This window comes from Dermochelys coriacea, chromosome 1 (genome assembly GCF_009764565.3).
Source record: "Dermochelys coriacea isolate rDerCor1 chromosome 1, rDerCor1.pri.v4, whole genome shotgun sequence".
Classification (NCBI taxonomy): Eukaryota; Metazoa; Chordata; order Testudines; family Dermochelyidae; genus Dermochelys; species Dermochelys coriacea.
In genome coordinates, this window is record NC_050068.2 from 139,976,541 (window position 1) to 139,998,960 (window position 22,420).

The following is a 22,420-nucleotide window of genomic DNA, read 5'->3' on the forward strand; positions in this document are numbered from 1 at the left end:
AGCAGCTGTTTTCCAGTTGGCCTGGGCTCACCAACTTGGCTGTTCACTGGGTGGGGACAGGAGCCACCTGTCCTGTCAGGTGTCCCCCTGGGAAAAGAGCTTAAGCCCTGGGGAGAGAGGACAGAGACATGCTGGCTTTACATGTGATTCAGCTGTCCACCAGCCGCTGAGCCTCACCCGTAGTGCTGGTCCACGAAAAAGACAGGTGGATCCAATTCTGTGTGGACTACCTGAAGCTCAATAGCATCACCATGCCCGGTGCCTGCCCCATGCCTGGGCCTGACGAGATCCTAGACAAGTTTTTGGGGGGGAACTCGATACTTCACTACCAAGGATCTCACCAAAGCCTACCGGCAGGTGCTTGTGGATCCAGATGCCAGGTTAAAACTTGCTTTTGTCACCCTTTCGGGGCTATACAAATTCCTGGTCCTACCTTTCAGCCTCAAGGAGGCACTCGTCACCCACCAGCATCCAGGGAATCAGTTACTGAGGGGGATGGACAAATACATAAAAATTTCACCTTCATTCTAGCTGTCAATACCTGTGCTTCCCTATATAGTTTTTCTGTTTTTGTTTTTTAAGTGGTACTCATAAAATTAAAAAGTAAAGCTATTAACAGCACTGCAAAATATCTCCAACCCTCTTCCCCCGGCCAAAAAAAAAAAGTCTGAATGAGTTACTGAGAGTTCAGAAAGGAATATAAATGACTAAAATGAGGTACGACAGAGAGAGCACGCATGCACGCACGTGCAAACAAACGTATGAACAAACCATCATGGATGGGCAGAAAACTCATCAGAAAAACAACGAGGAGTCTTTGTGGCACCTTAGAGACTAACAAATTTATTTGGGCAGCTACCACTCTGAAACCTATCAGAAAAACAGTTTCCCTTCATTTCAGACTGGCTTGTAGATCACACTCTACAGCTCAAAGAAAAAGGAAAGTTACTTCATGTTGCCTTATCACTCACTTCTTTTAACCTCCTGTGTGGGAATGCACAAAAAGGGAATGCCAAATATTTTAACCTTTGTACATTACATCAGAGAAAGAGCTTATTCTTATTCATTGCAGCTTGATCTCAGATATGAGTGACACGTATCTTTTTTGACAAGTGACTGAGCAAAACACTGGATCTAAGCATGAGTGACAGAAGTGTCCTATAGCAGTTAACTTATCATAATAGGGACATGGCAAAGAATAAACTATACTGAAAAACTGAATAAGAACAGAAAGAAAACAAAGGTTTCCAAGATATTCTCAGATGAGTCCAGCAGGCAAGCCACACCCCGTATTGCAGAGAAAGGCAAAAAAAACCCCAACAACCTCTCAATGTCTCTGCCAACCTGACCTGGAGAAAAATTCCTGCCAGATTTGGGGATGGGAAATCAGTAAGACTCTGAGCATGTGAGCAAGATACACCAGCCAGGCATCAATAAGAGGATTCTCAGAGCACTGATCCACCCTGCTGGGTGTCCTGACTCCCTCCCTGGCCAATCTCTAATGCTTCAGAGGAATACATCAATTCTACATGGGGGACAGGGATGGAAACTCTCCCTGGCCCCTGCAGATGGCTGGCTGAAGCCCTGAAGCATGTAATTTGATTACAGCCATCTCATTTAAAAAAAAAAAAAAGTGTGCTTAATTTCTTGTTACATATTTTTGTCCAAATTCCTTTATTACACTGGAGGTATGGACATTAGACCCAAGATGCAGCTCTGCTTAGCCATTAAAAAAACAAACAAAAAAACCAAAACACACTCAATTACAGCACCATCTTATAGTCATATTGCAGATTGAGGAGTGCAACCCTTTACTGCTGAATACAGAAATGGAGATGAATGTTCTCTGAACATTAACAGCAATGATCTAATCCTACATAGTCTTCTAAAATGCACCAACGAAGTGAGGTCTTCTGGGATGTTGGCCTACTGTCAACCAGCAACTGAGCTCAGATCAAAGCAACTGAATTTGTTCCTGTGACTGAATGCACTTCATTTTGGACTGCAGGACTAACTGAAGTTCAAGAGCAAAAAGCTGGTGCTTAATCTTGTGTATTTTTGTGCATTACAGTTATGTATATTTTCATAAATATCCCTCTAACATGTCAAGTAGCAGTAGCAATGTGGTGATTTTCAAATTACCAAATATCACTATAGATACAGAAATCTGGAGTATGCCTGCACATGCAAGTGACTATATCCGCTCACTGGAATTGACAGGATACAGACACCTCAAAAGGAGGCCTAATGTTGACACTATTCTATCTACTCTTTGCTTTCATTGGACACAAAATGGGGTGGCAGTATGAGAGAGAAAACTTAAAAGCTAGCTCTTAAAGTACACTTAGCCACTTCCCCAAGCCTAGTTACAGCCGCACGTGCAAGAGTTTGTGCGCGCACACCCAGGAGTCTATAAAACACCACGGCAGGTGTTTTTTTTTGCCTTCTTTCATGTATTCCTCCCCAATCTACAAACGCGTGTGTGTGTGTGTGTGTCACACGCAGAGCGCTAAACATACTGGACGGATACAACAGCGTCTGGCCCTGTTCGGGAGCGAGCAGGCTGTGACCCATGTGTGCGCCTCCAAGCCAGCCAGAGCCTGGCACTGCTGTCGCCCCCGCCTCTCTTCAGCTCCACGCTCCGCGTCACAGGACAATTCACCCCCCGGGCTCTACGGGCACAGCAGGGGAGCATCCGAGCAACCCCCATACCCGGGCCTCTCCCCAACACCTACAGACTGAGCAGCACGGGTAAGTCTCGCCTTCCACCAGCTGCCGCGCTCCTCGCTCGCCAGGTACGGAGCCCACCCCACGCCAGGCGTGCGCCCGTCGCCGGGCTGGATGCACTAGGACTCGCAAGCCAGACACCGCCTCTTCCCCCAAATCCGCGCGAGCCGCCCCTGCAGCGCGAGCTGCTCTGGGGGTTAACAAGGCAGGCTGCGGAGGGAGGAGCGCGCAGCGGGCTGCAGAACCGACGCTGGGTAACAGCCCGACGGGGCTGCTCGGCTCCCCGCTCCGGGGATGCAACGTAGGGCAGGGAAAGCAACGCCTCGCCTCGCCTCGCCTGTGCGGCCCCCGCCCGCGCACCCTGGGACATGTCAAACCTCGAGCAGGCCTCTCAGATTTCCTGTCTCGCAGGAAGGCAACAGCCGCTGCACTCATCAGCGCGGCTGCTCGAGCACCTCGGCAGGAAAAGTGCCGCCTGCGCGCCTAGGGCCCCGGGTCTGCTCTCCCCTCGAGGCTGCCTCTCACCCCCTGGCCGGCCGGCCGCCCAACAGCCGCTCCCGCAGCAAACACAGGCCAGCTGATTAGCAGGAGAAAGCGCAAACGTGTCGACCCAGCTTTGCAATCACCGCCCGCCCCAAGGGGATGGGTCTCTATCCCTTCCCCGCTCCTCGCCGCCCTAGCCCCGGCGCTGCACAGCCAGACATCAACCCTTCACGCCGCCTAGCCCGGGAAAACACTTCGCGAGCCCGGGGGCGGGGGGGGCGCGGGTGCGGGGAGAGAACAGGCAGCAGGCGCAACGGGGAAGCCGGAGAGCCTCCAGCACGACGGGAGACAGCAGCCTCCCGGTCACCCCCCGCCCCCGCCCCCGCCCAGTCCTGGGGGCGTCCTGCAAAAAGGAGACGCACCCAGGAGCTCCCCTCGCCGCAGCCCGAGCTCACACTCACCCATGGATGTGGAGCCGGGCTCTGCCCGGCAGCGGGGACAGGCTGAAACTTTGAGGCGGCTGGATAAGCCGCGGGGACGGGAGCCACTTAAAGCCACTGCTCGGGGGGGAGCCAAGCGAAGCGGAGGCTGCTGACTGAGGCAGTCGCCCGCCTTCTCAGCGCCCGCTGCAGCCGGGCTGCGTGGTGCTGCTTCTCGCTAGCGGCTCCTCTGCTCTCGTCGGCATCCAAACCGCAGAAATAGGACGAGACTGGGGGGGGGGGGGGACGCAGTTTCCGCAAAGGACCTGAACCCCCGCTGCTGCCTGCACTGGGGTCAGCCAGGCTCAGGGTGCAGCAGGCTCGGCGGGCGGGCGGCCGCTTATGGGCGGCGGCGGCGGCGACTCCCCCTCTTGGGTTCCGCGTGTGCAGCGGGGCGCGTGTGAATCCAGACCTGGGTCCCCCCCCCGCCCCAGGCGCCGCCACGCTGGGCGCTGCCGCCGCAATCAGCGGCTCCGCTCGGCGGGAAGTGTCGCGAGAACGCGCCACAGGGCGGCTGCACCGCCTCGGCCCCGCGCTGCCCGCAGCAGCGGAGAAAGGAAGGAGAGAAGGGGGCTGGTGACCCTGCTGAGACAGCAGCGAGAGGCGCAGGCGTGGGGAAAACTCAGCTCCCGGGACCCGCCCAGGGAAGGCTGGGGATGCCGCTCCTCCCCCTAGGGATGGTTAAAGAGGGAGGCAGCTTTCAGCCCCGGGGGAGGAGGGGAGACAGCGGCAGATCTAGTCTGTTGCTAAAAAAACACCACCACAGGGATGACCATACCCTGGCCTTATAGCCATTGACGGAGGTTTGGGGGTTGGTTTTAACGTCAGGCAGCGAAAACAGTTGGGGTGGGCTATAAACTACACGCACAACCCCTTGGAGAGCGGAGGTTCCACGCCCCTGAACAATTTCTGACACCTAAACTTCAAATACCTCCCAAATTCAAAGCTCTATATTGAACTGAAACCTCCACAAGTGTGCTAGCATATAAGCCTGCTGCTGTACTTTTCGCTCCATGCATCGGAAGTAGATTTTTCACCTAGGAAAGCTTATGCCCAAATAAATCTGTTAGTCTGTAAGGTGCCCCTCGCCTCCTTGTTTTTACCTAGAGTCGTTGCTCTAGCTGAGTACTTTCAAAGGCTCCTTGGAGACGGTCTATGAGGGTGTAGCCCTGTATGGGTGAAGGGGTGTTCAAACATTGAGGGTCTGTAAAGCACTCTATTCTTGGTGACCAGATAGAAACAGCTCTTTAATACAGATTTGAATGAGAAGGGCTGTATAGACCACCTCAGTAAGGCTATTCCACCTCGAGTGAAGTGGCATGACAAGAGCTCAAAAGCTTGTCTCTCTCACCAATAGAAGTTAGTCCAATAAAAGATTTCACCCATCTTGTTGCTATGGAAAAGAGACAGACAGACATTAGGAAGAAGACAAGGCATCAAAGCTGCTGTAACTGACAGAGTAGAGGCAGCTAAGCAATAAGAGACAGATTTAATTAAAAAAATTACTTTCATGTAGAGGGATTGTTCCTACTTTCAACTCAAGTATAAGGATTTGAAGTCTGCATTTGAAGACAATGAACACTTGTGAGGTTGACACAATGAAACAGTATCAAAATGATTCATTATGCTATTTCAGGAACAGTAACATGTTTGGACAGAAAGAGGCTAAGTGGCCTGTCTCAGCTTCCCTACCTATTTGGTAAGTGGTGTTTTTCCGAGGTTGGAGTGTATGTAGAAGTTCAAGGGTCTTTGGAAGAGCTATACACATCAACTGAAGCAGACTCGCACTAAGAGGGGGAAAAATTAAGAACTACAGAATCAATTTTAAATGCTAAGGTGTAGGAAATGTAATCGAAACAGATATTTGCACTACTGAGCAGCTTTAACTGCCCAAGGCTGCTGCAGACTATTTCTTTAATTCTCCCTACCATTAATTTAGCTGTAAAGATGGAAAAGTGCTAGCAGCCAAAATGATATGGATTTAACACGTGGAGCATATTCTTTCCTGTTTGAAAAATAGCTCCCAGATACCAAAAAAGCAGAAATTATAAACACACCGCAGTAGAGGCAGAATTGCCTACAAGTCGAAAAAATGCTTTGATGCAATTTATTTGGCCATCAGAACCTATATTTTTGAAATCAAGACTTGAGTGAAGTGTTTTAATGTAGAAAATTAAATGATCTCAGAACAAACTCCACAGGGCAAGGGGCATGATTTCGGTTTTCGATGTCACGCATACATTGTGCTTTATAAATACCTAGGTTTAATTTTTTAGTAATACAGTATGTCTATTAGAACTAGCTTTTGTTCAACTATAAAGCAATGTCTGTAAGAGTGATTCCATATGCTCAAGCAGTTTAAACTGAACCAGCTTAGACTTAACTGTATTCCTCTTATTGTTTAAAGCACTGGAATTTTACCTTTTGAAAAAAATATATTACATGTCCAAAAAAGAAAAAAGGTGTGCACACTATGGCTTATAATGTTAAATGATTTCTGTTTTTATTAGATGTATCTGAAAGGAAAATAGTAAAACAAATCCAACACTCAATAGGGACAGAATAGAAATGTAAGAGGAGCAAGGTAGGAAGAGAGTATCTCATTGAGTCAGCTTTCACTGAAAAGAAGAATCAAGCCAACTTGTCCATGAATGTAGTTCCATCAAAAGCACAGTAGAGATGTAAACTGAAATGTATTGTTTCACTTTTCACCCCAGGCAATGGCACTGGAACATTTCTTGTAGCCATTCTTCCAGTCGGAGTGGAGGATTCTCTAATACATCACAGCCTGGCTCTTTACATACAAATGAAACCATACAAAGTCTGCACAAGGTCCAATTTACATCTGTCTCATGTACTAAATTCATCACATTTCCACAATATGAACTGAGGTTTAAGGTCTTTATAAAAGAGGTGTTTGGTTATTTTAAAATGGCTTTTCTATATTCTTTAAATCTGTGGGATAACCAGAAAGTGTGGAAATACAACTGCTGAAATTGTAGTGTTGGAAAGGTCTATTCTGATACAACCCATCTGCCTCCGTTTAAGAAGAGTCCAAGATCATAAGTAAATAATGTGCCAACCTATATTTAGAATTGATGGACCTAGTTTTGATAAAAGAATGAGGATAATTCCATTGTAGAATGTTAATTGTTCCGGTTGTGGTTCTAAGGAGCTTAAGGTGTACTGGAGAAATTAGTATACCTGATTTATTAGGTTATGTCTACACTATCGCGGTAAGTCGACCTACCTTAGCTCAAGTTATTGCAGGATCTACACCAGGGGGCGTCAACCAGAGAAACTCTCCCATCCACTTTCCTTACTCTTCTCGTCAGGGGTAGAGTACAGGGGTTGACTGAAGACTATCTGCTGTCGATTTGGCAGGTCTTCACTAGACCCGCTAAATCTACCGCCGGTGGATCCCTATCAGAGCATTGATCCCGACTGTCGTGTAAACAGCCTTAGAAAGAGGAGCATTTCTTCAGCAGTTTCTACAGGGGTGGATCAGTGCTAGCAGGGAGATAGATGCCACAGTGTCTTCCAGTTTTCATAAACTGGCTTACTCATATGTACAATTCCCAACTAGGCTCTCAGAATCAGAAAACCTCTTGCCTTCTGCCAAAGCACACTAGCAACTGCTGTCCAGCTTGAAGGAAATCACTGTAAAATAATTACTGTATTTGAATTAGCCAGTTTCCCAAGGATGAAAGCATGGAGATAATATACTCCCATCCTGGAAAGTGAAAAAAAGCTTTTTCTATAACGTAAGCACTTTGTTGCTGGAAGCATCATTAGTTGTATATTCATGCAGTGCCCACTACAAAAGGGACCTGATATAGTTAAGGCCTCAACGTGGTATCATAATATCCCAAAATAGCTTTCTAAGCCTTTTACTTTGCCAAAGGAATAACATATTCTTAATATATTATTGAATATTAGAGATAAGGATATGTTTAGAAAAGAAAGCATTTGGAAAAGAAAATTAATCTTCACAACTACAATGTTTGCTTAGAAAAATGTAAGGATTTGTTAAAATGCACAAAATTACCCTGATGTATGGGATGTGATTATATATTTTAGGTAAAAATGATTTTTTTGACTGATGTATTTCTCAGGAAACAAACTCAACCATGTGTAGGATGCAATTTTCAAAAGCACATAATTGTTCTTCTTGTTTCTTAGGGAGACTTGTGCTCTTCAAAAAAGAGCAAGGAGTCCGGTGGCACCTTAAAGACTAACAGATTTATTTAGGCATAAGCTTTTGTGGGTAAAAAAAAAACACTTCAGATACATGGAGTGAAAATTATTGATGCAGGCTTATATATACACTGACGCATGAAGAGAAGGGAGTTAACTCAAGAGAAGAACCAGCGCTGACCACTGTGTTGAGGACTGTGATTCATAAATATTAATTTGGATCCTTGCAATTTTAGGGAAAGAATGAACTTTCTTGGCAATTGGTTAGAAATAGGCAAACATTTAATTTTTTACTTTTGAGTTTCAAGAGGGAGAATAGCCATGCCTCAAGGGCCTTTCAGGGCCTAAACTCTGGGTAGTGTTACTTTTTTACATTTTAGTGTCATGTAAAAGGATGGCATCACAACACACACACACACACACACACACACTTATCAGACTACTGGAGTGCAGAGCACACACTTTTCTCAGGGTGATCTCTTAAATTTTAGAAATTGGAACACTACAAATGTGAATTTAGATGTTATCAGAAATATTAGATCTGACTCTGTTAAGCCTAAAGATGCTATAGAGGACAAAAGTAATAGAGAAAGTTAGTGACTTTCTGACTGCAATTGAAAATATTCTATCCTTCAGCTCTATCCCTAGATTCTAAGGTTACTTATTACACTACTTTCCATTTTGTTAAAAATCGAGGTTTTAAAAACTGTAAAGTGATGTGTGTAAACTAGCAGAGATGGGCTTGAGTTTGTTACAGCAGTTTTAAATATTCAACAGAAACGTACTCACACAGCAAATGCATGCCTCCCCATAAGTGGTGTACAAATAACCAGGATTTGCAACAAAAAGGATATAGAACTACATCTTTTGAATGGAATAAGTGATATATTCAGAACCTATCCTAGAGTTTTCTACTGTATCCATCATTATAATATCCAAACATTATTGTTCTAAGAATTCAAGAACATTTGTGGGCACTATAAAGACAAGAAATATGAAACAGAAGCAATGCTACTACACCCCCTATTAGCCAGAAAGGAAACTTACCCAAAATTATAACTATATTAAAACTTTACATTCACAAAAGAGCAATGGATGAAGCCTTGAAGAAAAAACAGACTACATTTTTACAGAAAGAATCTAGCAGAATTTTTTCTAAGGAAAACTGGACACTACTTCAATAACCACACATGATTATCAATTCCTGCTCCTAAAACAATTCATTAAAACAATTTGCAAGTCTAAAAAATTAAATTTGTTAAAACATCTATTTAGAGTTTGTAGGAACAATCTCTATATTAACATAGTATCTGTACATAATCAAAAATAAACATACTTGAATGTCAATATATATGTTAATGATCAGGAAACTATTAAACACAATTATAGTGAATCAGGAGACCAAGTCACACTTTAGAAAGTTTTACTCATAATAGTGAAGATTAAAAAAAAAAAATACTATGCCCCACCACACCAGCAGACACAATCATGTTAAATTTTAAAAAAGCATTTTAAAAGGTTTAATGGAGAGGAACTGCAGTATAGATCAGGTCTACTTTAAATGTATTTCTTAACAATGGACAGCTAGCCACATCCCTGCTGGATGAAAAATTGTTGATAATGTCTAAACAAAGGAAAGAAGCTTTTGTTGTTCCAAGGACTGTTTACTTAATCAGCAACTCACTGGGAGGGCTCTTCGCCAACCCCATTAACTAGAATAAAAACAGTCAGAAGAAAAAGAAACCAGTCACAAAATAAGATTAGCAACTAAATTATTTTCAGAATATTACACCAACATTTTAAGACTATGAGATTTAAATGACTCAGACAAGATTCAGAGCAACAATTAGTATAGTGTAAAGGGCAGGGGGGGAAGCATATGAAGAAAGTAGGGAGGGCACAGGTCTGTGCTAAATCACATGCCTAAGTATTTATTCAAGAAACAGACTAAGGGCTTTGTTATAAGAGTGGTTATGTCAACTCCTTATCACTGAAATTCTCTTAGCCAAGACTGAGATAGGACAATGGTCAACATTTAACTTACTCCTAGAAGTCTAATAAAGAGTTAGAGGGTTATAGGTAAGCACTCAGTTCTTGTGGTTGCTATTTTTAAATTCTATTTATGGTACTTTTCTTTGCAGGGATGCTGAAGCACCAAGTATCTTCCTAACCTGCACCAGGGGAATAAAGTCATGTCATAGGCAAGAGATCTGTGCATATATCTAGGTACTAAGTTTTGGCAGATTTTTGCTGCACTAGGAGGTGTAAAAAGTTTAAGATTTCCCCTTTAACCAAGAAATATAGACAACTTGGCAAGGGTGGCACTAACAGCAGTTTAAATAGAGGCAAAATGTGTGTCCTGTTTCTAAAGACCTTGGAAAAGCAGATTCTTCCAGCAGGTAAAGCAAAGTTTAGTAAGGATTGTATGCTCTGTCCTTCCTCTGAGGTCAATAATGAAAAGCCAAATATATTTTCCAAGTCCTCCTTATCACTTACCACCGGTATCAATCACTTAACTGAAGCCTCTCTCACTCTGTCCATCATATCTGAGTCAAGATGGAGATGCATTTTTCCATGGACTGAAAAGCCAGTTTTGAAAAGCCTTCCTTTTCTATCGAGTTTCACAAAGACCTTCAACCTTTTGATCATCTGTGCAACTCTACGCTCAGACACAGGAAGCTGAATGTCTGTTTCATCCAGATGCGGTCGAAGAGCGGATGGTGCCTAGGTATAGTCAGTTAGTGTCCAGACTGGGCCTTCAGGTGAATCCCCAAAGAAAATCAGTCATCTGCACTGAGGTAGTCTTCTTGTCTCAAAACCTGGATATAACCAAGTCCTTTACATAAGGTAAATTGTTAATTTTGAAAAAGTTGTTAAAAAATAAGCCAACAGAAGAGGGTAAGGCAGAGCTCTACTAGCGTGTTATCTCTCTAGTTTTCCAGTAACTCTCACAATTTTCTTAACTTTTGGAGTCTGACCATCAAAGTAAAAAAATTTCCAAAGATTAAATTAGGGTTCTAGCCATGCAACATCAAATGTATATGCCAAAGCAATTATATACTTAAAAATGGAACTTCTATCGTATTAAACCATTGCATTTTTGGATAGTGGTGAAGAATAATTTAAACATTTCAATTTATAAATACACCTATTGGGAATATGACAAGCATCATTCTAGTACAGTCATTTCGAGATGATTAAAAGCAATTTAACAATAAAGATCTACACAAATTTAAATAAGAAAAACTAAAAGGAATGGCTGTCAGACACAATTACATATTCAACAGCTAGCACTTCACAATAGTAGCGTCAATTGGCTTTGCCAATAAAAGGACATACCTATGCCGCCTCTTAGTTAAGCTACAACATGGAGGCTGAGAATTACTTGCATAGGGAAACAAAGTGGCTATTGTCATCCACAAATGTCTCCCACATTTCCATCAAACTGATTTTGAAAATGATATTTTGTTTTTGTACAGCAAGAGGTTATTTTCTTTAATGCAGTACATTACAGAAAGGCACAGAATAATTTTATGATCTCATTTTTCTTACAACTCTCACTGACTTCCTCTTTCCTCTATTTCTGAGCTGCCTTTTGGAATTTCAGTCTATTGTTCTCAGCAGGTACATCACTGGATAGTATTTGTCTGACAGAAATCTGTTAAGTGAGCCGTGTGTGTGTGTACATCTGTGTATATCACACAATATGTAATGAAGTCTTTGCACAATGTGAAGGGAGTCATCTCTGCAACATTCCCCCAATTAGCAGGACAGCAGATGCTCTTCAATGTAGATATCACACTGGATAACAGCATGTAGTAGTAAGTCAGGCTGTTTTAAAAAGACCTAGATTCAAGTAAATTCCTGTAAGCTAAAATAGCTATACACCCAATTTATTCAATTAATGCAGTCGAGAAATCTTGAATTAGCATTGCTAAATTATGAGTAAACAATCATTTGTGCAAGTGGTGAGCTCTTAAGAAAAGCATGTCAAACCAAATCAAAGTACAATGACTGAATGAGTAATGTTTGACATCCCCCCTCTAGAAAAGTTTATAAAGTTACAATGGCTACAGTCTAAAATATGTGCCATTTGCAATGTGTTACCATCAATGGTCATCAGTCTCTTAAAACCGTGCACAGAACAAGGTATGACTGAAGTACAAAAGAAATTAAAGCTACCCAGTGTCATAGCTAGAATCAGCAAAATATACTAGTCAGTTGGGGAAATCATTCATACTTCTAATGTTGGAATTTTTGCATTAAATGTATTAACCTTAATGTCTGACTACACCAGTATTGTATACTTCCACACAATGGTATCAATTTGCCTTATCAGATGCGGAGGAGTTGTCTCATGTAACCATTTTTTCCTACTTGGCTCAAAATGTAATTCTTCCGAAGGACTTGTGGAAAAAAAATGAAAATGTTTCAGAAACAGTACATCACCGTATTGCCCCATAAAGCAATGCAGCTTCAACAGTTTACATTCTATTGTGTATGTTTGTTTAAACATATTTTTCCACATTCAGAAGCAGAATGCCTGTTGGACAGTTTGAGCACAAATTGGGCCTAGATTTGGACAGAGTCTCTTTATCCAGTCTCATATTTAAAATATTTACTGTTACCTGTAAATTGTTAGCTGCATTTGTTTGAAAAAGAAAACCTTTCTAACTTAACTTTTCTGTTTGGCTTTGCACACCATAAGTTCCTGAAAAAACTAGCTTAATTTTTGAACAACGGAGTAGCGTATGTACATTACTACCTAAATCCTGTACTTAGCTTTTGGAAACTTTCACAGAAGATGACATGTCTATCTGTTGTTGAATCACAGTTATACTAATGAGTACTGCACATTATCCTACATGAGGACTAAACTTGTGTACTGAAGTGAATGTCAAAGTTTTTAGGCAGATTTCAGTGTATTAACATTTTACAGTCCCTTGAACTATGGTTTAGGAGTTTCAATAAGTCAAATACTCCTATTATTAAAGGTACTCTGGAAAAATCATGCAGTATATATAGTTTATAGCTTGATCTTCCCAAAAGTTGAGTGTTTTCCTTTGTATTTTCACACACCTATTGAATGCGCCAGCTTTCTGAATACATTCCATAAATGAGATTCTAACATGTACTTTTATGGGTACTATCACGTTGGAGATTACTAAAATGCACAAGACTGGATGACAACTTTCTTCTTAAAATTAATTAGAAAGTTTTCCCTAGAAAAGTTACTTGCTATATACTTTTAGTGTACTTGTAATAAGAAGACAAACAAATCTTTAAAACAAACAACCCTATCATATCTACATTAAAGCTCAAACTATAAATGGGAAATGAATACAATATTGCTTTAGGCCTTAGCATATTATGTATATCAGCCTGCTTGATTTTTGCATAAAGCATAACAATATTGAGGAGTGGTAAACTATGGAGAATGATTGGAATTTTAATTAAAAAAATTACAAGCTTTTTGCCTTAAACAGTTTCAGTTATAAACAGCTTTGTTAGAGAATATGCTCCTCTTATCTATTTTTTTAGAAATCTTTAAGCCCACTTTTAGAATCAAGTAAGCCACTCAGTCATTTGTAGCAGAAGATAAGAATGTGTTGCTTAATCAAGAAATGATATATATGGAAAGTGATGAGCCAGAATATTTCTGCATACAGGTCAACCAGTCCTTTAACTAACCCAAGCATCTCAATGCAGTTATAAGCTACTGCTATGTAATAGATGACATACCTATGCATTACTATACATTTTTAGCAAATGTTGGAAATTGTTACAACTTTTCTAACAATTTATTTACAAATTTATATATACATATATAAGTCAAGTCAAAAACCCAACTAAATATAAAGCAAAAATAAATACAAAATATTGTTCTAGGGAAATTACTCAAAAGAGCTGTAAACTCTATTGCACAACCTAAGAAGTCATTGTTTGGAGAGCTAATATGCTATCACTAAACAATTCAGGCACTTTTTTGCTCCCCCCCCCTTTTTTTTTATTATATAAGCAATAAACTTTTCAACATATAAACCTCTGGGTATAACAACTCAAGTTCTATTCATAAAATCATGCTTAGAGAAAAAGTATTCAATAAATAAGACTCCCTTCAATTTTTCTTTTTTGAGACTTGTTTGCAAAAAGAACCAAAGGTACCATACTAAACTTTTCAATTGAATACTGTAATTTAAAACCAATTATTAAAATTGTAAAAAAGTTCTGCAGCATGCCACTACTGAAAAACAGTTATTTTATCGAGACAGTGTTAGTTCATTTCTCCCATTTTAATTCCTGATAAAGTTGTCAAAAAACAAACCGATGCTCCCTTGCCGTGTTATTGTATGTCTCCACTTATCACAGTTCAGGTTTCTGTGGCAATGCCTGACTGTTCCTATTAAGAGGAAAAAATGGTTACTTCTAGGTCACAACAGTGGAAAAGTTCTATTGGCTCATATTTTTATTCTTTTAATTTTCACTATATGGTATGTAATAATGCACAAAAAACTTCTTACTAAAGCGGCCATGCTGCTATAAAGAATAAGTAATCAGCTTTGCAAAATTTTACTTGCCAAGGACAAAAATGTTTTAAACAGGTAATACTGTAGGATTTTTTAGTATCCTAGCAAAAAGTAGGTGGAGTATGAATTGTGCCTGGACTGGTACATTTTCATGTCAATTTTGCAAGGCTAAAGGAAATCATACGTCTGCCAACTTTTCCAAAGTCAGCAGAAGCTCAACATCTCTGAAAAGTAGGGAACTTATTTATTTACCTTTAAGTGCTTATCCAAATTGGAAAATCCTGGTCAAAAAAATATAAATATATACTAAACTGTCAAACTTGGGATCAGAAGAAATACTAGTACAGTAGAGTACAAACACTTAAATCTGTTCTTTTATTCACTCATAGCTAGGCTGTGAACCAGACATACCAAACCCGCGAAAAACACACCGAAATTGGGCTTGTTTTTGGCTGAATTGGCTTGTGAGTTGATTGTTGGCTAGTTTTTGGCTTGTAGCTTGCTGCTTTTTTTTTTTTTGGATCAGCAAACGGGCAAGCGGGAGAAAGAGGGGTGCACAGTGGGCCCACCACAGTCCCAGACTGCATGCCGGGGGGAATCTAGTCACATAGAGTGTTGTGGTTCTTAGGGATTGGCTTGTTTTGGCCTTGTTTGGGATTAACTTGATTTTTGGCTTATTGTGAAAGTTGGGGTGCTTATTTACCATGTGAAAGTTGGCAACTGTTGTGAACCTCTTTGTTCACAATACTGATGAGAAGTTACTCAAGCAGCCCCATTAATATCACTTGGACTACTTGTGTGAATAACTGCAGACCAGTGCAGGCAGGGAATTTACCCCTTAGAAGGCACATGGGTCATATAAAAGCAGCAGCTTTAATATCCTCATTAGAAAGAAGCACTCTTAAAACCAGAAAAGTACCTATTCTAGCAAATCAAAGTTTGTTAATGCACTATCCACTGAAAATACTTTGACTAACATGGTGAATAAACAGTCATTTTATTGTTTTGAATGTGTAGATTTATATTTAAGATGAGTTTTGGCTAACATGGAATTTGGTTATCCTTTATGTTAATAGCACAATTGTAGTTTATAAAGGGTTCATACATGATTAAAAGATAAGTATATTAGAGATTGTTTAAGTAACTTCTTGAATTGCTAGACTTGAAAACAAACTGTTTATTAACGCTATTAATTATCAACATTATAAAATGTGACTGGGAATTTTGTTTCAGGTAGAAGCTTTTGGAAAAATAGTTTAGATTAAAAAAATTTAAAATAGTTTACTTTGAACATCAAAGTATAATTTAAGTGGGGACATTCAATTCTTTTTTTAAAAAAATCAACTTTCAGCAAGAAACACGATAGATTAGCACTTTCTAAAGAATCCATATAAATCATACCAATTGTAACCCATTTTAACAAATATCAACTATTTAACAAGTTTACTATGTGGGTAGAAATACATGAATTACTGAAATGTAAGAACACGTTGCCATGAAGAGGCTTTCTAAACTGCTAGTTGCACACAGGAAAAAAGACCACATCATACATTTTAATACAGGATTTATTTTACTTTAACTGGGAGGTATTAATTTTATAATCAATAAAGAAATCTAATATTAAAAAAGCCTAATTATACTGATCAACAATTCATGCTGTAATCTTTGGCAGCCAGATTTTAAGATTATTTTAATGAATTTTAAACAAGAATTTTTAACATCAAATTATAAAACAACAATAGGAAATCTACATGGCAGTGACATCTGTTTGCTGTTTATAGTGAAACAATTGTACATTTGTATTATAATACAAGTTTATAGTTCAGAATGATTCTGTATTCTGAAAATTCATCTTTCAGTCATTTTCTTTTTCCATCTAGCAAGCATGGGTATTCATCAGAGATATTAGAAAGGAATGGTCAGAACTGTCATTGTTTAGTGATGTGAGAAGCATGCCCTGTTCCCTCATAGAAGTAATATACTGCCTTTGCAGCGTTATCTACATGACTAGTAGAACCATGCCAAAATCATTTGTCTGGCACGTTTAATAATTTGTAATATGGATTAGACACCATGGTTATAAAACAAGAAATGGAGATACATCTTAGATTATGCTGAGACAATTCAAATAGGGGCTTTAGGATGCCATAATAATACTGAGGTATCCTATTTGTTACTGATCCTTACAATACTCATGACTCTTGATATGATTCTGTAAACTGTAACATGATACTTCATCAGGTGCTACAACAGCGTTGTCCTGCACACCCTACGAAGTTTGGAACACGGATCCTCCAAACTGTGTCAGACTGTGCCCTGTCAAAATTACACTAATACTGACAGGAGATCCTACCAGTTCAGAGTACCCAAAAAATTCTCCATTAATTACTACTGCTGTAGCACATGACTTTGCAGAGTGCTACAAGTCATTTGAGTATTTTAAAAACAGAAGTTGCACAATTAAGCCATCTTATAAACAAACAGGAACATATTTTAGATATCCAATTTAAGAACACAGAATGGCCATACTGGGTCAGACCAATGGTCCACCTAGCCCAGTATCCTGTCTTCCAGCAGTGGCTGGTGCCAGATGCAACAGACGTAGTGAACAGAACAGGGCAATATTTTGAGTGATTCACTCCATCATCCAGTCCCAGCTTCTAGCATAGGTAAAGATTGATGGGGGTTCAGTCTGCCTTTTACGCACAAGACTGCCTGTAACATATCCCAGTGCATCTAAGGATGTAAACATGAACATGCATTCTTCTGTATGCTGCTTGTCAATATAGCACTCCAATGTGTATGAATTAAATGGTTTATAAGGTGAGTATTTGGCTTGGATCCTTAGGTAATGTACTGAAAAAGAACACATTCATACAATGAAGAAAAGGAGTGCTTGTGGCACCTTAGAGGCTAACAAATTTATTTGAGCATAATCTTTCGTGAGCTGTAGCTTAGTCTCTAAGGTGCCACAAGTACTCCTTTTCTTTTTGTGAATACAGACTAACACAGCTGCTACTCTGAAACCCGTCATTCATACAATAGAATTTAGTTAGCCAATTGTTTGAAAGGACATACAAAACAGTCTTCGACCAGCTTCCCCACTTATAGATGGAAAATCAGCTTAGTTGAGCTGCAGAAAGGATTGCCCAAACTAAGATTTCAGAAGAGATGTAATGTCAGAGGCCATAACTAACCTATAGCTAACCAAAAGTCGCAAGGTATGTCTACACTTACTGTGGAGTGATGCTGCAGTGATCGATCCACCAGGGTTCGATTTAGCAGGTCTAGTGAAGACCCGCTAAAAATCGATCGAAGATCGCTTTCCCATCAACTCCAGTACTCCACTGGAATGAGAAGCGTAAGGTAAGTCGACAGGAGGGTTCCTCCTGTCGACCCAGCGTGGTGTAGACACCGCAATAAGTCCACCTAAGAGATGTCAACATCAGCTACGTTATTCACGTAGCTGGAGTTGCATAACTTAGGTCAACTTACCCCCATAGTGTAAACCTGCCTCAGTTACCAAGTTTCCAGGAGTGGGGAGAGGAGGGGAAGAATATCAATTTAGTACTCCAAAGAATATCCATACAAGACAAACAACTCCAAGTGGATTCTGAAATAGAACCTGATCATTTGGATACTCACATGAGTATATATGAAAAAAGTTTAGGGAAAATTAATTTTAATCCAACTCACCTTTTCTTTCCTCAAAAATCCTTCCCTGAATTTATAAGTGGTAAATCCCCTTACACCAGCAGTACGTAGCCGCTGGTACTTAGCCTGAATATATAAACCCTTCTGTACTAAGCCTGATTTATAACTGTGTTGCAATCGACCATCTGTAAAGTTGTTCTGTAGAGGGGAAAAAAAGAAAAAATGGACAAAATGATCGAATTTCAGAACTCTGGTCAAAAAGGTCTTTTGTATTTTATTGTATTCAACTATTTTAAAGTTACAATTACATAACTGTACACACAAACTTACAGTACTGAAGTATTATTCATTTATAAATGCATATTCCTCTTCTTTGCCTCCTATTTAATACTTCTCAGACCTGTACTCACTGTTCATAACACAGAACTGCAGTGTGGCCACATATTGGCCAATGGTCCAAAGTAGCTCAAGTTTTCATAGAACAGGTTTTGATACCAAAATTATGAGCACTGAAGAGGTTGTATAATGTGGGCAATAAATGAGGTGGAAGGGGAGATACAAGCCCCTTTTTGGGGTGTGTGAGAGTATCTCTCTATATAAGCAGCTGTTCTAATGAGTGAGTAAAATCCTGGCCTTATTAACCCACTGACTTCAAAGGAACCAGGATTACATCCAAGAGCGAGCGGTCTCTGGTGCATATGTTGAATGTAAGATATCGAATTAGATAGCATTACCTGGAATCACTTCAGTCTTTAAAACCATAGGAAGAACATCCTAGCCACAGAGCTATTCTTCCTTCACCTCTATATTGGGCTACTGTAAACTCATTTGAAGTAGAACCGAGGGTGAAGGCCACAGAGAAACAGAAATAGAAAGTCAATGGCACTATAAATACTGGAGCGGACAGACAACATATGTAGCAGGAGCAGCAGTGTCCACGATAATTAAGTTTGTGTTAAGTTTTCCATTCTCAGGCACTCAGATGCCACACGAAAGGGTGCAGTATAAGAATATTAATATAAAAAAATTCCAACCTCATTTATTATAGTTTCTAAGATTGTTTTTGAATATTTTGTTTGAAATTTGCAAACTTGGTCTTGCCAGAAGGTGATTTTTTTTTTAAAGGAGTTTTAAGAAAAAATTGTTAAGTCTACTTTTGAATACAAGAGAATGCAAGAGGAAGAGCAGAAACCTTCCCCAAGTAAAAGTCTTGTAACCTTTCATGAACAACTTTAATTGCTAGAAGAAAGCTGAAATCTGTCATGAAAATAGTCCTCACTGAAAAGTGCTTTTGAGTGTTCTGGTAACATTTGGTAGCAATCTGACAGAGTTGAAAAAAAAAATCACATGCTTCACATACACAATATATTTTGTACCAGTTTTTCAGTAAACTTGCAATGTGCAGCTAAAAAAGGCTTGCACAAGAGAGAAGCTCATTTATACAAACTCCTAGAAGTCTTTCTATTTCAAAGACCCTGTATTCATCCATGATATACTGAGAAAGCTGCATTTATCAGGAAAGATGAACACGTCAGTGAAGCTTATTGGTGTTGGAGGCACAGGATTCTTGGCAGATAGCTGCCAAATGCTCAACTTCTCACAGGAGATCAGAGTAAGTCCAAACCTGACTGTTCTCAGGATACAATACAACACCATCCTTTATGCAAATATATTGCCATAATATGGGAAACAAATGTTTTTAAAATTCTAAATTAAACCCGTGAACCTTGGTAAGGTAAAAACCAGGATTCCCCCTAAACTATGTGCATGGGCAGTCTATGCCCCAATTGGCAGGCATCTTGCATTGAGCAGGGGAGTTCTTCAATCAGGAGGCATCTGCCTCCTACCATGAGAGGAGGCCCCAAGGCTTTCCCACAGCCATCACTACTGTTTCCAGCTTGGGAGAAAGCTACTGAGGCTTCCCTCTCCTTCCACACCTTCTGGTCTTCATTCTAGCAGGAGTGGTTAGGAAGATGATTCCAAGGCTATCCCCCTGCATGTCTCTCTCTATGGAAATAAGCAAATAATGGATAGAGAGAGTAAGAGGAAGGAATGGGAGTGGGGCTGCTGCTGTCATAGGTTCTATGTTTGAACTAAGGCAATCATTTGACACACAAAAACGGAGAAAAAAAAACAAAAAGACAACACTGATGAAGAGTAGTGTCAATTGTAGATAAACCTAACCAGAAGTTTAATTATGTATTTGGCAATGAGGCACTGTGATGGTAGACACATTAGAAATACCAAAGGTAGATAGTAATGTGTTTTGGTCCTACCTACCGCTATGTTCAGTATCAAATTCCACAAAACCAAAGTGTAGCTTATTCCAAATTACTAACACTCCTCAAAGACAAATTTATGCAATTTAAACAGATTCTGCTACAAAATTACTCCACTGCTCCAAGTTATTTGGAAAATCTTAAGATGTTTCAGTTTGAAACACGAAACAATCTAAAGTTCTAAATTTCATTTAATAATCAATGTAAAACTATTTTACAAAGATTGCTAATATCGTTTGTTTCTGAAACTATCACTTCAAAAATGAAGTAACATTGCTTTTCAAAATTTATTTTTAAAAAAAAAAGACTATATACCAAATAATATTAACATCTATGCTATCCCACCATACAACCATGACTGTAGAACATGAATAGTTAATTAAATCATTGGAATTCCAGGATAATGATTTTATTTAAAATGATAAACATACCAGGTGGATTTACTGATTGCCCTCATCCTTTGGGTGCATTGTGAATCACTAAGTCAAAGGAAGAGCTTTTTAAACCTAAAATCTTTGGGTATCCCTTATAAAAAAAACTACTCCTCTAGAGTTTGTTACTTTTTTCATAAAGTATTTTGAAAAAACATTTCTGCTTAGACTCAACAGAACTTGTTTCATACACAAGGAAAAAGATTCGCCTAAGTCTTTTGGTTGATCAAGATATATTAACATTAGAAAGCAGTCAAACTACCATCTCAGGTATATTGAATGAAATCCACCTTCAACAACATAAAAAAAATAATATATGCAAGACAAGAGAAAATTCAATGCAAAAAATAAGTTGATGAAATTTTAGGTCAATAAATCAATATCCTTTTTCCCATACCAACCATAATCTATTGCTTTTCACACATGCAAAACTTAGTGCTGCTGCATATGCTGTTTATCCAATGTGATACTGAAGCACAAGGGAAGATATTATTGACTGCAGCACAGGGGTGCGCAGCACAAGTTGCATGCATGAATTCAACAGTGGCTTAAAGCTCACCTTTATGTTCCCCCAATCCTACGCAGAATTCCAAATTGACATGAATTAAGACAGACTTCAGGCTGCTTTAAGTTACATCAGGTGCCAAAAGATCAAAGGGTTTCATACGGCAGGCAGGGATCAACCCTGATGTAATAGAACCATCTACTTTCCCTGTGCTGGTAATAGACAGAAGGTGCTGACACAGGTGCCATTATGGTAATGTGTACACCAAAGGATCCCAAAATAATACTCTATGTAATGTGATTTTAGTGTAAGACTACTTTTTTAACTGTTAACTAAGGTAATACCTAAGAAAGGCTAATTTTATAACACTATGAACTTTATCTTGAGGAAAGTTTGTTTTTCTTTTAATCTGGTGGGACTTGTTGGCTAAGTGCATTTAGTAATAGGCTACAGAGAAAGACACCACTAGCCAGGATGGGAGAGCCTGAAAGTCAGTTCTATCTAATGGTTCCATTGTTTTAAGTATAGTTGAGAATAAGAAAGTCTGAAATTTGAATGTAGGCTTTGATGCCAACTACCTGTATATACTTGTCATAATAATTCTGCCTCAATTTCCCTATGTGTAAAATGATGATGATGCCTACCTACTTTACACAAGTGTTGTTTTTTTTAAATCCTCGCAGTGACCTTGTAAATATCAAGCTTTTTTCAGTGGCTTATCTGAAATGTGTTTTGTGGAAGAGTTGGATTAACAGTGATCACACCTCCACCATTCACGTGGCTCATGGAGAAAAGGGATATTCTGGACCATGAGTCAGTGACCTAATTGCCTTTTACCAAGGCCACTTTAAACTAGAAGAGGTTGACCCAGATTTGATCAGCGTTTTCCTATTATGAATGGACCTAATTGGGCCCATGCACAGAATACCACTCGCAACAGGAAGGAAGAGATACAAGTAATCTTTGTTTTACATTTAATTGACTTTGACCCCAGGGTGCCTTTTACAGTCAGGACACATTGGGAAGCCTTTGCAATACCCCAGAATCAGGTGATTTTGCTGACTCTCTTACATCTTAGGGTTCCTGTAAACAAAACCTAAAAGCAATACTTATCAGATAGAATGAGAAAAATATAAAA

The 22,420-nt window shown here is 39.8% G+C and overlaps 2 protein-coding genes across 12 annotated transcripts in view; both read right to left on the bottom strand.

Annotated features, from left to right (window-relative positions):
• The window catches only part of SH3KBP1 (SH3 domain containing kinase binding protein 1), a 368,642-nt gene extending 364,389 nt beyond the window's left edge, over window positions 1-4,253 (bottom strand). Inside the window, exon 1 of one of the 2 annotated variants that reach the window (XM_038386662.2) lies at window positions 3,672-4,253. In XM_038386662.2, coding sequence (XP_038242590.1) covers window positions 3,672-3,675 — 4 coding nt within the window. In that variant the 5' untranslated portion in view covers window positions 3,676-4,253. The remainder of the gene's footprint in view (window positions 1-3,671) is intronic. The other variant, XM_038386663.2, reaches the window with a different exon arrangement.
• A 1,914-nt stretch (window positions 4,254-6,167) lies between these two features.
• The window catches only part of BCLAF3 (BCLAF1 and THRAP3 family member 3), a 64,834-nt gene continuing 48,581 nt past the window's right edge, over window positions 6,168-22,420 (bottom strand). For 2 of the 10 annotated variants that reach the window (XM_038404189.2, XM_043504648.1), the window contains 2 exons: window positions 18,110-18,265; window positions 6,168-14,286 (listed from right to left, as the gene is read on the bottom strand). In XM_038404189.2, the coding sequence (XP_038260117.1) occupies window positions 14,257-14,286; window positions 18,110-18,265 (186 nt within the window). In that variant the 3' untranslated portion in view covers window positions 6,168-14,256. The other 8 variants (XM_043504671.1, XM_038404215.2, XM_043504689.1 and 5 more) reach the window with 6 other exon arrangements.